Consider the following 13924-nt stretch of genomic DNA (forward strand, 5'->3'; position numbering starts at 1 on the left):
TCCTCCTCCCACCCCGGGCCGCCCTGGCCGCTCCTCCCTTCCCGTTCACATGTCACTAGGGTTTTGGGGGGACGGTGAGGAGGGGGGATAGGTTCGGGGCGGCTTCGTCCTGTATGCCGGACCCTGCCTTGTTGCGCCGCCCCCCCCCCAAAAAAATAAAAATAAAAATAAAAAAATAAATAATAATAATAAAAAAATAAAAAAATGTAACAACACACATTAGTCACCATATGTCACTAGGGCTCCGGGGGGAGGGATGGGGCAGACTAGCTCTCTGTCGCCCAACCGCGGTGGGAGCCCCCTGCCCTGGTCACTCCCCCCAATTTTAATTGCACGTCAGTCAGAGACACACTCCACCCACACCACATATCACACTAGGGCCTTGGGAGGCGGCCAGCCGCGCCCTGTCGCGCCCCTCACGTCCACCGACGTTCCACAGGAAGTGACAAACCTGCTCACGCCCACTTACATGCGCATATACACACATACCACTTTAGTGAATATTTGGTTCATCTTGATGCTAACCTCTTCTCTTGTTACAGCCAAGTCTTTAGTGTTGTAGTTGTCTTTGTACTGTCTTGAACGTATGTCTTGCTATGTTTGGTGTCTCCCCCCATCACTTGTGTCCCCCTCCCTTCCCCTCTCCTATGCCACTTCCTATAAGGATCAAGTCAAAATTATAAATACGACATCCACCAAATGTGGACAACTAATCTAAATTATTATTCAAATGGAGTCAGATAAACAAAGGTGAATGTATTGGCCCTATTGTGGTGATTCTTGGTCAGCCCGGACCAGTAAAGAGCGGAAGGCAGAGTGGTACTACTGTGTTTGTATCGTGGTTTATTTATTGGCTGATCTGGACTCTCCGCATAGGGGCCACTAATTTTTAACCCAATCAATATTCTTTCAGCCACACCAGAAGGACAAGCACGCTGATACCTTCAGCCTTCGCTAAATTCCGTCGTTGGCTTAGCGTGGGGTTTTACAACACAAAGTTCATAAGTCCTTATCAGTGGAAAAAGGCACAGCAGATAACCAGCTGGCAACAGTGAATAAATACCAAGTGCCACCATCTTTAAAATAGGACGCGTTACAACGCGTAAACTACAAGTAAGGCTGGTAGGAAGATTGATTAAAACCTCCAAGATGTCTCACTCACTAGAAGACACAACTTTCAGCAAATGTTTTCAGAATCAGCTTATTCCAATTTTACATCCAGTTTTTACATCTACAGTTTTGAGCACCGTGTTAATATCGGCTATTGATTTCAGTTAAGTGACAAATGCCAACTCACCCCCCCCCCAAAAAAAAGACAGACATTATCAACAAGAGGATGCTTCACTTCATTCTGCTGCAGGAGGACGTCTCTCTGCAGTACTTCATCCCCGCAGTGGCCAGAGAAGAGGATTCTGGGATACGAGACACCGAAGAGGCACTGAAACTGTGGCTGAAGGACAGATGATGCACATGGGGCCTGCAGCCATTCAGGCTCCACTGTGGAACCAGCACCAGCAGCCATTCCGGCTCCACTCATCTTCAGGTCCATGTGGAACCTACAGGCACTGGAGACATGGCATTCCTTAACTATGTTCTGGGAAAAGATATCAGCTTTGCATTCAAGTGAAATTTAAAATCAACCTTGTCATCCTGATCTTGAATGGAGCACTTTGTTATTGACGGCTGTTGTACTGTAAAGTACATTTGGTTTGAAATATATACTTGAATCCTATATACTTTCAAGCAAAGCTAAGAATGTCCCACTTCCTCAGTTAACTTTCCTCAGTCACACCAGTGGTGTGTGTGTGTGTGTATGTAAGTGCAGTTATGTACGGTCTCCATTGTCCCTGCTGGTAAATGGTTGGCATTTATATAGCGTCTTTATCCAAAGCGCTGTACAATTGATGCTTCTCATTCACCAATTCATACACACACTCACACACCGATGGCGATTGGCTGCCATGTAAGGCACCGATCAGCTCGTCAGGAGCATTTGGGGGTTGGGGGTCTTGCTCTTGCTATTTAGATTCTGTAACATTTATTGATGAATGAGAATACTATGAAATCAACTTGTTTATTTGTTTTGTTGCATTTTACAAATGTTTTTCACAATACACTTCAGAGAAAAGCTTGGCCGAAACCCCCAGAAGAGCAACAGTGGCTTGAAAACACTCCCCGTGTGAGACAGATGGAGATGAGAAACAGTCAGTGAAAGCTTGGTGATTACTTGCCAATTCCAGTGATTTAATTGCAATTAATAATTACAATACTAATAATTGTCACACAATAATTGTCAGCCAAGGATAAGGAAAGAAAAGTCAAAGTTTGAGGTCAATGGCAGGAGTGCAGGTAAGTCTGTACACTGCCTTATAAACCCAGCTAAAATGGAATGACACTGATCAGGTATAAAAACATTCGATTTAACCATAAGAGTGCATCTGTTTCTTGTATGAACATTGTATAAAATAAACTACAAAATATTTAATGATTAAATGAAATGAAAATGTATTATAATCATGAAATGGATTTCCTCTGTCGTACATCTTTAGAGTGACGGAACTTGGTCCTTTTTAAAGTAAAGTCTTAGTTCCTAAGTTTACATCAATAACAATGTATATTAACAAGTGAAAGTAGTCTCCTTTACGGCAGGAAAGATAGCAGCTAAAAGCCAGGCGGGTAAATTACAATGCAGTGTTCAAGCCCCAGCTTTATACCCCTTCCCCAGAATGAAATGTAGCAATAATGTGGCAGGGAATCAAATGATCATTGTTACCTCTGTATGCATGTCTGCTGCCTTCTGACCACCCCAAATCAACATCCATGCACACTGAGGCTGATTACAGGAACCAAATGGTCATTGTGTGAGTGTGTGTGTGTGAGAGTGAGAGTGAGTGTGAGAGAGAGAGAGAGAGTGTGAGCGAGTGTGTGAGTGTGCGAGAGAGTGTGCGAGAGAGTGCGTGTGCGAGTGTGTGTGAGTGTACTGCCTCCCATTGGGTTCTGATAGGCCATGGGAAACCCCTCCTTAATCACATTTCCAGCAGCTCTACCTCAGTTCATATCAACAACCAGGCATGCTGAGGCAGATTAGAAACAACCCAAATTCCTTACAAGTACAACATCTTGCATTTCTTCATTTTTGATCAAACATCTTCACTGGGATTATGTCACCATTACAGAAAGATTTGCTGGACATATTTGCAGGGGGGCGTCATTCCTACCACCATCTTTCTCACAAGGAGAGAAGTATGGGAACAATCTCTCAGTAAACGTGTCTTTAAAAGTGTGAATGTGGGCCATGTCACTGGAGTCAAAGAAGGACACCTCCCCCCTGTCATAGTCCAGCTGCACTCTGATGCTCTGGGGTTTCCTCTTCAGTGTGAGTGTAGTACCTCCTGCTTGGTACTGATCACCATTCCTCAGAAAAAAGACCCAGAATCCATTCTCTGTGCTGAGTGTTATACTTTCCTTCCTAATGATGGACTCTTTCACCACTCCTACATCCCAGGCAGTTTTACTCCCAACCTTCACCTCCCAGCTGTGTTTCCCTGAGGTAAACCCCTCAGATCCCAGCATAAGCACATAAAGCTTAAACCTCTCTGGGTTGTCAGGACAGTTCTGCGCTGTATCTGTGAGTCTCACAGTGGTCAAATCATCAGAGAGAGAGAGTTTGTGATGTGCAGTGTTGGGGTCCAGCATCACAGGAGCTGAAATAAAGAATATAGATTTCTAAAAGACTGAAAGAACAGGTGCATGTCAAATACTGGATTCAGATTAGCTCAGTCATTTCTGTCTCATAAAATATTGTAATATTATAGTTTTAGCGATCTACATATTGACTATATTAACGCATTTGCATGTTAAAAATGATTAAAAACCACAGTTGATGGCAAATTTCATGCATACAATTCACACAGCTAATAAACCATATTAAGTGGGTTTTAAATGGTTAATTCTGTGTGCTGCAGCCCACAGGATGTTCCTCCTCTTGGAGGAACTGTGTCTGAGTGACTCCATTTTTCTTTCACATCATTTCAATATACAGCCTGTTCCATCAGTCCTACGTGTTCAGTAAATGCTCACATCTGCCCCAGATACTCACTGTACTGCACCATCCCCAGCATCTTCTCCCAGACTCTGAACTTCAGGTTGCCCAGGTGTTTGGCCACATCTATCAGTGCCCCTGAGAGCAGCTCTGGGTCCTGCAGTGTGCACTGGGCTCTGTAACGACAGGCAGGAGTCAGTCAAGCTGAGGGAAAGAAGTGACTTAGACATGGAAATGAGGTGAGTGTCTCCATACCTGTCTTTGATGTTCTGGTAGCTCTGAAAAACACATAACAGCATAATTGTGATGCATGTACAAATGTTTATTAGCAGTTTGCAATATTCCCTATTTCACTGGTGAGGCCTTGCTTTACTGACCCATTATTGAAACTGGCCACTGATACTCTATCACAGTGAGAAACTACACATCTCAATATGACTGGAACATGATAAACCCAGAACAATGTCAGTAAATGAAGCTCCTACCTTTAAAAAGGAGGTGTCTTCAGTATCCATGGCCTTCTCTGTAGCGGTGATTTTGTCTGTAAGGGTGGAGATGTGTCTTGTGATGTCTGCCAATTTCTCCTCCATGACCCGACTCTTCACCTCCCCTTCCTCCTTCAGTGCAGCTAGTCTGGCCTCCTCTTCCTCTCGTAGGAACTGGTGCAGCTTTTCAAAGTCTGCCTTTATCTGCCTCTCTGTGTGCTGCGTTTGACTCTGCAATCAAAACAACTTTGAACCTGAATAATGTAACTTTGCTTTGCATGTCAAACACAAACTAAAAAGAATACTTTTCAAATTTTTTGTGCACTTAAAAATAATTCCTCGCTGCTTTACTTACCCGAATGTGTTCTGAGGTTTTCTTACACTCTTGTTCATTCTTAGTAAACATCTTCAGTTTTTCTTTAATGAGATTAAGTGCAGGTTTGAGTTCCTCCTGGAGTGATATGAACCAGTTGTCACTTACAGAAAGACACAAGTCGCACAGTAATACCCCTGAGTCAAGATCAGGACAACTTCTTTAAGAGAAATGTAGTTGTGAGGTGGGGTGTGGGGTGTTGGAACAATCGCAGACACCAGGGCTCCTAAAAGCGGTTCACAAACAAACAACCACTAAATCTGCAAAGACTAAAGGGACAGGAAAATGAAGATAAAGTAAGAATGACCTTTAAATAAAAACTACCCCACCAGGGAAAAACTTCACACAAAGGGAAGGATAAAGAAGGTGAACTTAAATAGATCCCAAACAAGTGAAAAAGGGAAACTTGGAGCAAATAAACTAACAGACTCCCACAAACTCTGTTCTCAGTGAACCAGTGATACTGTTTACCAGCTTCAGCATAACGCAAATTACACAGAAGCTCCTGAGTGCAGTGAGAGGAGGGTTTATCAAGGGTGCAGTCCGATTGCACACAAATGATTACACCTGTGAGTAAATAAGCTGAAAAGGCTGTCAACCGACCACACCACCCTCCAGTGGTCCAGACGACTGCACCAGTCATGGGCAAATAGCCCTGCTACAACTCCAGTAAAGATCACAGAAATAGACTTATAGCGCATCATAACATTCTATATTTTTGTGCATTCTCAGTACTATAAAAACAGTCAGAATTTTCAGCATATGGGATTAAAAAGCATCTATTATACTGGGTTGTACTTCATATGAAATATTGCAGACATTAGGATATGTGGAAGCATTTGTAAAATTGGTTTGATGTATTGGTACAATAAATCAATAGTATTGATTTTCTGGTACATTCACACATAACAGATCTGTTAAAAACAACAAATAGTGTGTCATTTTTAACACACCTACATGTCGACTTAAGGACAACACATTCTGTGTTTAAAAAAAAGAAAAAACTCTCCCTTTGTAACACACAAATCCTTTTTGAGAGAATAGGCTATAGCTCTCATCTCCTCTGGTTGTATACTCATTGTGGATTTCTGTACTTCCTGGTTGTTGCTCAGCTCTCTCTCCAAGTATTTAATAGTATATATTGTATAATATTACCTTTATCATAACTGGACCTATGTGATATAAGAGACTTTGTACTCATATCTAAATGTTTCTTGAGAATATCTTGTTGTTTAAAAAAAAAAAGTGATTACCTTAAGATCCAGTACAGCCTCTTCCACTGGACAGACTGGGTGGTTTGTGTGTTTTTTTGAAGTGTGGCAGACGACACAGAGAGTTTCTTTGTCATGTTTGCAGAATAATAGAAGTTTCTCCCCATGAAGACAACAGCGAGCCTCACTCTTGTGTGCAGTTTCTCTGTCAGTCTTCTGCTTTAAGTAGGATTCCACTATGCTCCGTAAGGCCAGGTTTAGAGGAGGTTCCATAGAGGCCTTTCTCCTGCAGATGGGACACTCTCGAGAGCTCTTCTCTTCCCAGTACTGCTGCAGACACACTCTACAGAAGCTGTGGCTACATTTTAGAACAACAGGCTCTTTAAAAATATCAAAACATACAGAACAACAGAGCTCATCCTCAGGAATCAGAGCTTGAGCTGCCATTTCACGGTCTCTCAGTCTGATACTTGCAGTTTGTCTGCTACTTGCAGTTTGGCTGATACCCAGAACTGAACACACCTTATGTGCAACACAATATTCTTGCAGATCAGGTTTGCCTTTCTCAGTCAGTGATAAAGTTTTGACTGTGTTTGTGTTCTCTCACTTACAGAGAAATGTGAGTTGATTTCAAACACAAAATTAAAAGTCATTAAAATAGTCAAAGAAAGAATAAGCTGATCCGCTCTAAGAACAAAAGCATATTGAGGAAAAGAAGGTGACACAGCTGGAGAAGTGATACACATCCATGTTTGTTTCTGTGTGTAATTCACAGAGAAGCTGATGACCAGCTTAGCAATAGCTGAACGCAACGCTAAATGAATCTTAATTCAGACTATGCTCAAAGTAAAACATTTTAATTGCTTTGCAGAGTGCCGCGTGTCTTATCCTTTGATTTACTTCCTCCTGCAGTCTCTGAGTAAACACTACCTGGATGATTCGGATGTAGGAAATGTGTGTCCTTTGCAAAGAGGTGTGGTGACTATCAGGTGCAGATGGGTAAGATCACAAATATGACTGGAATTTTTCTTTTTCTTTTTAAACCTACTTTTCAAAGGGCTAAGTGATTGTTTTTTGTGCGTTAAGTATGATTTCCCTGTTCAGATGGACTGTCATTACAGACATTTTCAGGGCACACACACCATTCACTCACACACACACACACACACACACACTCATACCCACGGGCAATTTAGACTCTCATAACCGGTCATGGAATACAAAGGGAAATCATACTTGTAGTTTCCCACTTGAATAGGAAGTGCTACATGTTGAGATCAACTATAAAAGCAAGTGGCAGGCATTAAAATGTATTCTATACATTATGTCAACAAAATCTCTTTACTCAAATTAGTTATAATAATAATAAAATATAATACGCTAGAAGCAAATATAAGTTTGGTAAAACACCTTTGTAGAAACACTTTCAGTGCTTACTCTAAAAACATTTTGTGTATGTGCTACTAATTTATATTTTTAGTTGTATTTGGGTAAGATATCACATTCTGTGTAAACAGGGACTAATACAGGGCCTACTCTTTATGTGGATTTATGTTTGTTTGGTCCTGTTTTTCAACGAATTATAGATTAGATTGTTTGAATAATACCTTTGTGGAATAAAATATGCATCCGGTAACATTGCATGAGTATAAACGCACCAGTTTAATCTTGAGAATTAAAACCAGTTTAGAGGCAAGTTCAAGTTCTCGCACAGCATTCATGTTATTTATTTGTTCATGCATTTATTTATTTATCTATTTGTATATTCTAGATGATTTTTTAGAAGATCCAGATGTATTTAACTTGTTATCCGTACATTTTATCGGTATCGATCTTATCCGTCTGAGACGGGTGCGTGGGGGTTGGACCCAAAATGCACGACTCAGAAACAATAGTAAAATAAAGTCCCGTCAGGGCTTTATTCGGCACGAATCCCAGGAGCGTAGTCAAAACAAGCAAAGTCCATACACGTAGATCCAGCCAATAAAACAATAAATAATCAGAAAACACGGTGCCGAGGGAAGAGGCAAACTCGTAGTCGGTAGACGTGCAGGAAGGTCCGGTAGCAGGAGAGCTGTCAGCGGGGCAGAAGTACAGGCGGGCAATTATAGTCAATTATATTGATTTTCTTGTACATACACAGACAGCAGGTCCATTAAAAACCAATAAATAGTGTCATTTTGAACATGCCTTCATGTCTTCCTTTTTAACAAAGCAATAGCATATTTGTAACACAAAAGTAATAAACTTGACAAAAAGTAACTGAAAAAAGAGTGTCAGATATTATCACATCCTTTTTGAGGGAGTCATTTTACTCATATATAAATGCGTCACGAGAAGCTGAATTTGTTGTTTAAAAATAAAAAGTGATTACCTTAAGATCCAGTACAGCCTCTTCCACTGGGCCATGTAGGTTTGGATTTTTTTTCTCCCTTAATAATAAAAACCTTAATTTAAAAACTGCATTTTGTGTTCACTTGTGTTGTCTTTGACTAATATTTAAATTTGTTTGATGATCTGAAACATTTAAGTGTGACAAACATGCAAAAATAAGAAATCAGGAAGGGGCCAAACACGTTTTCACACCACTGTATTTGCTATACATTAATAATAATAATAATAATAATAATAATAATAATAATGTCATCCTCAGACCTGCTTACACTCGTGTGGGGGAGGCTGTGAAGCTGGTTAGGCTTGGTTGGGTCAGGAGGTGGAACTGGGACACAGAACTGTTTCTAGGAGAATCTTTATTGGTCTAAGCTCTCCTGAATCAATCCTGTTATGAGTGCCAGAATGTGGGCCAAATAAAAGGAGACAATAAATTGCGATGTGATGAGCAGATGACATTAGATTTGATATTGGCATTTGTTCATTTTTCTACCCTAACATCAGAATAAGAAATAAAAGAAGGCAGACATAGAACCTGCCTTCCTTTATTTCATTATTCAATGGCTCCAGCAGCTCCTCGTCGGCCAGCAGGTGAACCCCAGCAAGGCCATGTGCAGTAAGTCCTCCTGCTCCTGCCATATGTCTGCTATTCATTTTATTTTGGGAGCTAAATGTAGCCCCAAACATGGGGCTGGCCATGTCCAATTCCCACCCATTGAGCGCACCCATGGGCCCAACCGCCTTTCCCCTTTCGAGGTCGTAATTTCACAAGTCTGTCTTTTCATTCATGAATGCTGTATGTGTATGTGTGCTACTCTCCGGTTTAGTAAGGGATTCCACCAAGAATGTCGTAAGAACATGAACGCAAAGTTCACAGGTCCTTATCAGAGGAAAAAGGCACAGCAGATAACCAGCTGGCAACAGTGAATAAATACCAAGAGCCACCATCTTTAAAATAGCACGTGTTAGACTGTAAAATACAAGTAAGGCTGGTAGGAAGATTGATTAAAACCTCCAAGATCTCACTCAGAACACATTAGAAGACACAACTTTCATAAAATCAGCAAATGTTTTCAGAATCTGCTTATTCCAATTTTACATCCAGTTTTAGAACTACAGTTTTGTGTTAATATCGGCTATTGATTTCAGTTCATTGACAGATGCCAACTTATTCCCCCCCCCCCCCAAAGAAAAACACAGACATTGTTCACTTCATTCTGTTGCAGGAGGACGTCTCTCTGCAGTACTTCATCCCCCGCAGTGGCCTGAGAAGAGGATTCTGGGATACGAGACACCGGAGAAGCACTGAAACTGTGGCTGAAGGACAGATGATGCAGATGGGGCCTACAGCCATTCAGGCTCCACTGTGGAACCAGCACCAGCAGCCATTCAGGCTCCACTGTGCAACCAGCACCAGCAGCCATTCAGGCTCCACTGTGCAACCAGCACCAGCGGCCATTCCGGCTCCACTGTGCAACCAGCTGCTGCAGCCATTCCGGCTCCACTCATCTTCAGGTCCATGTGGAACCTGCAGGCACTAGAGACATGGTATTCCTTAACTTTTATGTTCTGGGAAAAGATATCAGCTTTGCATTCAAGTTAAATTTAAAATCAACCTTGTCATCCTGATCTTGAATGGAGCACTTTGTTATTGACGGCTGTTGTACTGTTGTGGTTTGAAATATATACTTGAATCCTATATACTTTAATGCAAAGCTAAGAATGTCCCACTTCCTCAGTTAACTTTCCTCAGTCACATCAGTGGTGTGTGTGTGTGTGTGTGTGTGTGTATGTAAGTGCAGTTATGTGCTGTCTCCATTGTCCCTGCTGGTAAATGGTTGGTATTTATATAGCGCCTTTATCCAAAGCGCTGTACAATTGATGCTTCTCATTCACCCATTCATACACACTCACACCCCGACGGCGATTGGCTGCCATGTAAGGCAACGACCAGCTCGTCAGGAGCATTTGGGGGTTAGGTGTCTTGCTCTTGCTATTTAGATTCTGTAACATTAATTGGTGAACGAGAATACTATGAAATCAACTTGTTTATTTGTGTTGTTGCATTTTATGAATGTTTTTCACAATACACTTCACAGAAAAGCTTAGCCGAAACCCCCACAAGAGCAACGGTGGCTTGAAAACACTCCCCGTGTGAGACAGATAGAGATGAGAAACAGTCAGCGAAAGCTTGGTGATTACTTGCCAATTCCAGTGATTTAATTGCAATTAATAATTACAATACTAATAATTGTCACGCAATAATTGTCAGCCAAGGATAAGGAAAGAAAAGTTAAAATGGAATGACACTGATCAGGTATAAAAACATTCGATTTAACCATAAGAGTGCATCTGTTTCTTGTATGAACATTGTATAAAATAAACTACAAAATATTTAATGATTAAATGAAAATGAAATGAAAATGTATTATAATCATGAAATGGATTTCCTCTGTCGTACATCTTTAGAGTGACGGAACTTGGTCCTTTTTAAAGTAAAGTCTTAGTTCCAAAGTTTACATCAATAACAATGTATATTAACAAGTGAAAGTAGTCTCCTTTACGGCAGGAAAGATAGCAGCTAAAAGCCAGGCGGGTAAATTACAATGCAGTGTTCAAGCCCCAGCTTTATACCCCTTCCCCAGAATGAAATGTAGCAATAATGTGGCAGGGAATCAAATGATCATTGTTACCTCTGTATGCATGTCTGCTGCCTTCTGACCACCCCAAATCAACATCCATGCACACTGAGGCTGATTACAGGAACCAAATGGTCATTGTGTGAGTGTGTGTGTGTGAGAGTGAGAGTGAGTGTGAGAGAGAGAGAGAGAGTGTGAGCGAGTGTGTGAGTGTGCGAGAGAGTGCGTGTGCGAGTGTGTGTGAGTGTACTGCCTCCCATTGGGTTCTGATAGGCCATGGGAAACCCCTCCTTAATCACATTTCCAGCAGCTCTACCTCAGTTCATATCAACAACCAGGCATGCTGAGGCAGATTAGAAACAACCCAAATTCCTTACAAGTACAACATCTTGCATTTCTTCATTTTTGATCAAACATCTTCACTGGGATTATGTCACCATTACAGAAAGATTTGCTGGACATATTTGCAGGGGGGCGTCATTCCTACCACCATCTTTCTCACAAGGAGAGAAGTATGGGAACATTCTCTCAGTAAACGTGTGTTTAAAAGTGTGAATGTGGGCCATGTCACTGGAGTCAAAGAAGGACACCTCCCCCCTGTCATAGTCCAGCTGCACTCTGATGCTCTGGGGTTTCCTCTTCAGTGTGAGTGTAGTACCTCCTGCTTGGTACTGATCACCATTCCTCAGAAAAAAGACCCAGAATCCATTCTCTGTGCTGAGTGTTATACTTTCCTTCCTAATGATGGACTCTTTCACCACTCCTACATCCCAGGCAGTTTTACTCCCAACCTTCACCTCCCAGCTGTGTTTCCCTGAGGTAAACCCCTCAGATCCCAGCATAAGCACATAAAGCTTAAACCTCTCTGGGTTGTCAGGACAGTTCTGCGCTGTATCTGTGAGTCTCACAGTGGTCAGATCATCAGAGAGAGAGAGATAGGCACTTGCAGTGTTGGGGTCCAGCATCACAGGAGCTGAAATAAAGAATATAGATGAAAGTAGGCTGAAAGTTCAGCCACATGTCAAATACTCTATTCAGATTAGCTCAAACACAGTATTTTCTATAACAATGAAAGATTCTAATATTGTAGTTTTAGCTATCTTGCAAAAATATATATAAAACCCATTTGCATTTTAAAAATGAATCAAAACAAAGCTGATTTAATGGGTAATTCACACAGCTAATAAACCATATTCAGTGGGTTTTAAATGGTTAATTCTGCGTTTGCTGGTGTTCTGAGTGTGCTGCAGCCCACAGGATGTTCCTCCCCTTGTCTGAGTGACTCCATTTTTCTTTCACATCATTTCAATATACAGCCTATTCCATCAATCCTACGTATTCAGTAAATGCTTCCAGTAAACAATGTCGTCCCCATCTGCCCCAGATACTCACTGTACTGCACCATCCCCAGCATCTTCTCCCAGACTCTGAACGTCAGGTTGCCCAGGTGTTTGGCCACATCTATCAGTGCCCCTGAGAGCAGCTCTGGGTCCTGCAGTGTGCACTGGGCTCTGTAATGACAGGCAGGAGTCAGTCAATCTGCGGGGAAAGAAGTGACTCGAGCAGACAAGATGAAATTAGGTCATACCTGTCTTTGATGTTCTTGTAGCTCTGAAAAACACATAACAGCATAACTGTGATGCATGTTTGCATGTACAAATGTTTCTTATTAGCAGTTTGTAATATCACCTATTTTGCTGGTGAGGCCTTGCTTTACTGACCCGTTATTGAAACTGGCCACTGATACTCTGTGTCACAGTGAGAAACTACACATCTCAATATGACTGGAACATGATAAACCCAGAACACTGTCAGTAAATCAGGGTCCTACCTTTAAAAAGGAGGTGTCTTCAGTATCCATGGCCTTCTCTATAGTTGTGATTTTGTCTGTAAGGGTGGAGATGTGTCTTGTGATGTCTGCCAATTTCTCCTCCATGATCCGACTCTTCACCTCCCCTTCCTCCTTCAGTACAGCTAGTCTGGCCTCCTCTTCCTCTCGTAGGAACTGGTGCAGCTTTTCAAAGTCTGCCTTTATCTGCCCCTCTGTGTGCTGCATTTGACTCTGCAATCAAAACAACTTTAAACCTGAATAATGTAACTATGCTTTGCATGTCAAACAAAAACTAAAAAGAATACTTTTCTAATTTTTTGTGCACTTAAAAATAATTCCTAATTCCTCGCTGCTTTACTTACCCGAATGTGTTCTGCGGTTTTCTTACACTCTTGTTCATTCTTAGTAAAGATCTCCAGTTTTTCTTTAATGAGATTAAGTGCAGGCTCGAGTTCCTCCTGCAGTGATATGAACCAGTTGTCACTTACAGAAAGACACAAGTGGCACAGTAATACCCCTGAGTCAAGATCAGCATAACTTTTTAAGTACAAGGGAAATATAGTTGTGAGGTGGGGTGTGGGGTGTGGGGTTTTAGACCAAATGCAGACACCAGGGCTCCTAAAAGCACTTCACAAACAAACAACCACTAAATCTGCAAAGCAGACTATAGGGACAGGAAAATAAAGATAAAGTAAGAATGACCTTTAAATAAAAACTACCCCACCGGGGAAAAACTTCACACAAAGCGAAGACTAAAGAAGGTGAACTTAAATAGACCCCAAACAAGTGAAAAAGGAAAACTTGGAGGGAGGAGAGGAGGGTTTATCAAGGGTGCAGTCCGATTGCACACAAATGATTACACCTGTAAGTAAATAGGCTGAAAATGCCATCCACCGACCACACCGCCCTCCAGTGGTCCAGACCGGTGCACCAGTCGTGGGGCAAATAGCCC

At 41.7% G+C, this 13924-nt stretch overlaps 2 protein-coding genes across 2 annotated transcripts in view; both read right to left on the bottom strand.

The window, feature by feature from the left end:
- Window positions 1-13470, bottom strand: part of LOC133137934 (zinc-binding protein A33-like) — a 65578-nt gene extending 52108 nt beyond the window's left edge. Inside the window, exons 1-4 of the mRNA XM_061256357.1 lie at window positions 13335-13470; window positions 12973-13203; window positions 12730-12752; window positions 12534-12652 (exon numbers count right to left, since the gene is read on the bottom strand). Coding sequence (XP_061112341.1) covers window positions 12534-12652; window positions 12730-12752; window positions 12973-13197 — 367 coding nt within the window. The 5' untranslated portion in view covers window positions 13198-13203; window positions 13335-13470. The remainder of the gene's footprint in view (window positions 1-12533; window positions 12653-12729; window positions 12753-12972; window positions 13204-13334) is intronic.
- LOC133137932 (zinc-binding protein A33-like) lies at window positions 2954-6558 on the bottom strand. The gene is made up of 5 exons (XM_061256355.1): window positions 6154-6558; window positions 4883-4978; window positions 4517-4758; window positions 4100-4236; window positions 2954-3704 (listed from the first exon to the last, which is right to left on the bottom strand). The coding sequence occupies exons 1-5, from the start codon at window positions 6556-6558 to the stop codon at window positions 3160-3162; spliced, it is 1425 nt and encodes a 474-aa protein (XP_061112339.1). The 3' UTR covers window positions 2954-3159.
- Window positions 13471-13924: the final 454 nt, after the last annotated feature.

Source organism: Conger conger, chromosome 9 (assembly GCF_963514075.1).
Source record: "Conger conger chromosome 9, fConCon1.1, whole genome shotgun sequence".
NCBI classification, from domain to species: Eukaryota; Metazoa; Chordata; class Actinopteri; order Anguilliformes; family Congridae; genus Conger; species Conger conger.

What these genes read in the sequence shown, in the direction of transcription:
- LOC133137932 (XM_061256355.1), bottom strand. Translation starts at nt 6,558, where the DNA reads ATGGCAGCTCAAGCTCTGATTCCTGAGGATGAGCTCTGTTGTTCTGTA. An exon ending in AGGCTGTACTGGATCTTAAG is followed by an intron (nt 4,979 to 6,153) that starts GTAATCACTTTT and finishes ATATCACTCCAG; the next exon opens with GAGGAACTCAAACCTGCACT. An exon ending in GCTGGGGATGGTGCAGTACA is followed by an intron (nt 3,705 to 4,099) that starts GTGAGTATCTGG and finishes TCTTTATTTCAG; the next exon opens with CTCCTGTGATGCTGGACCCC.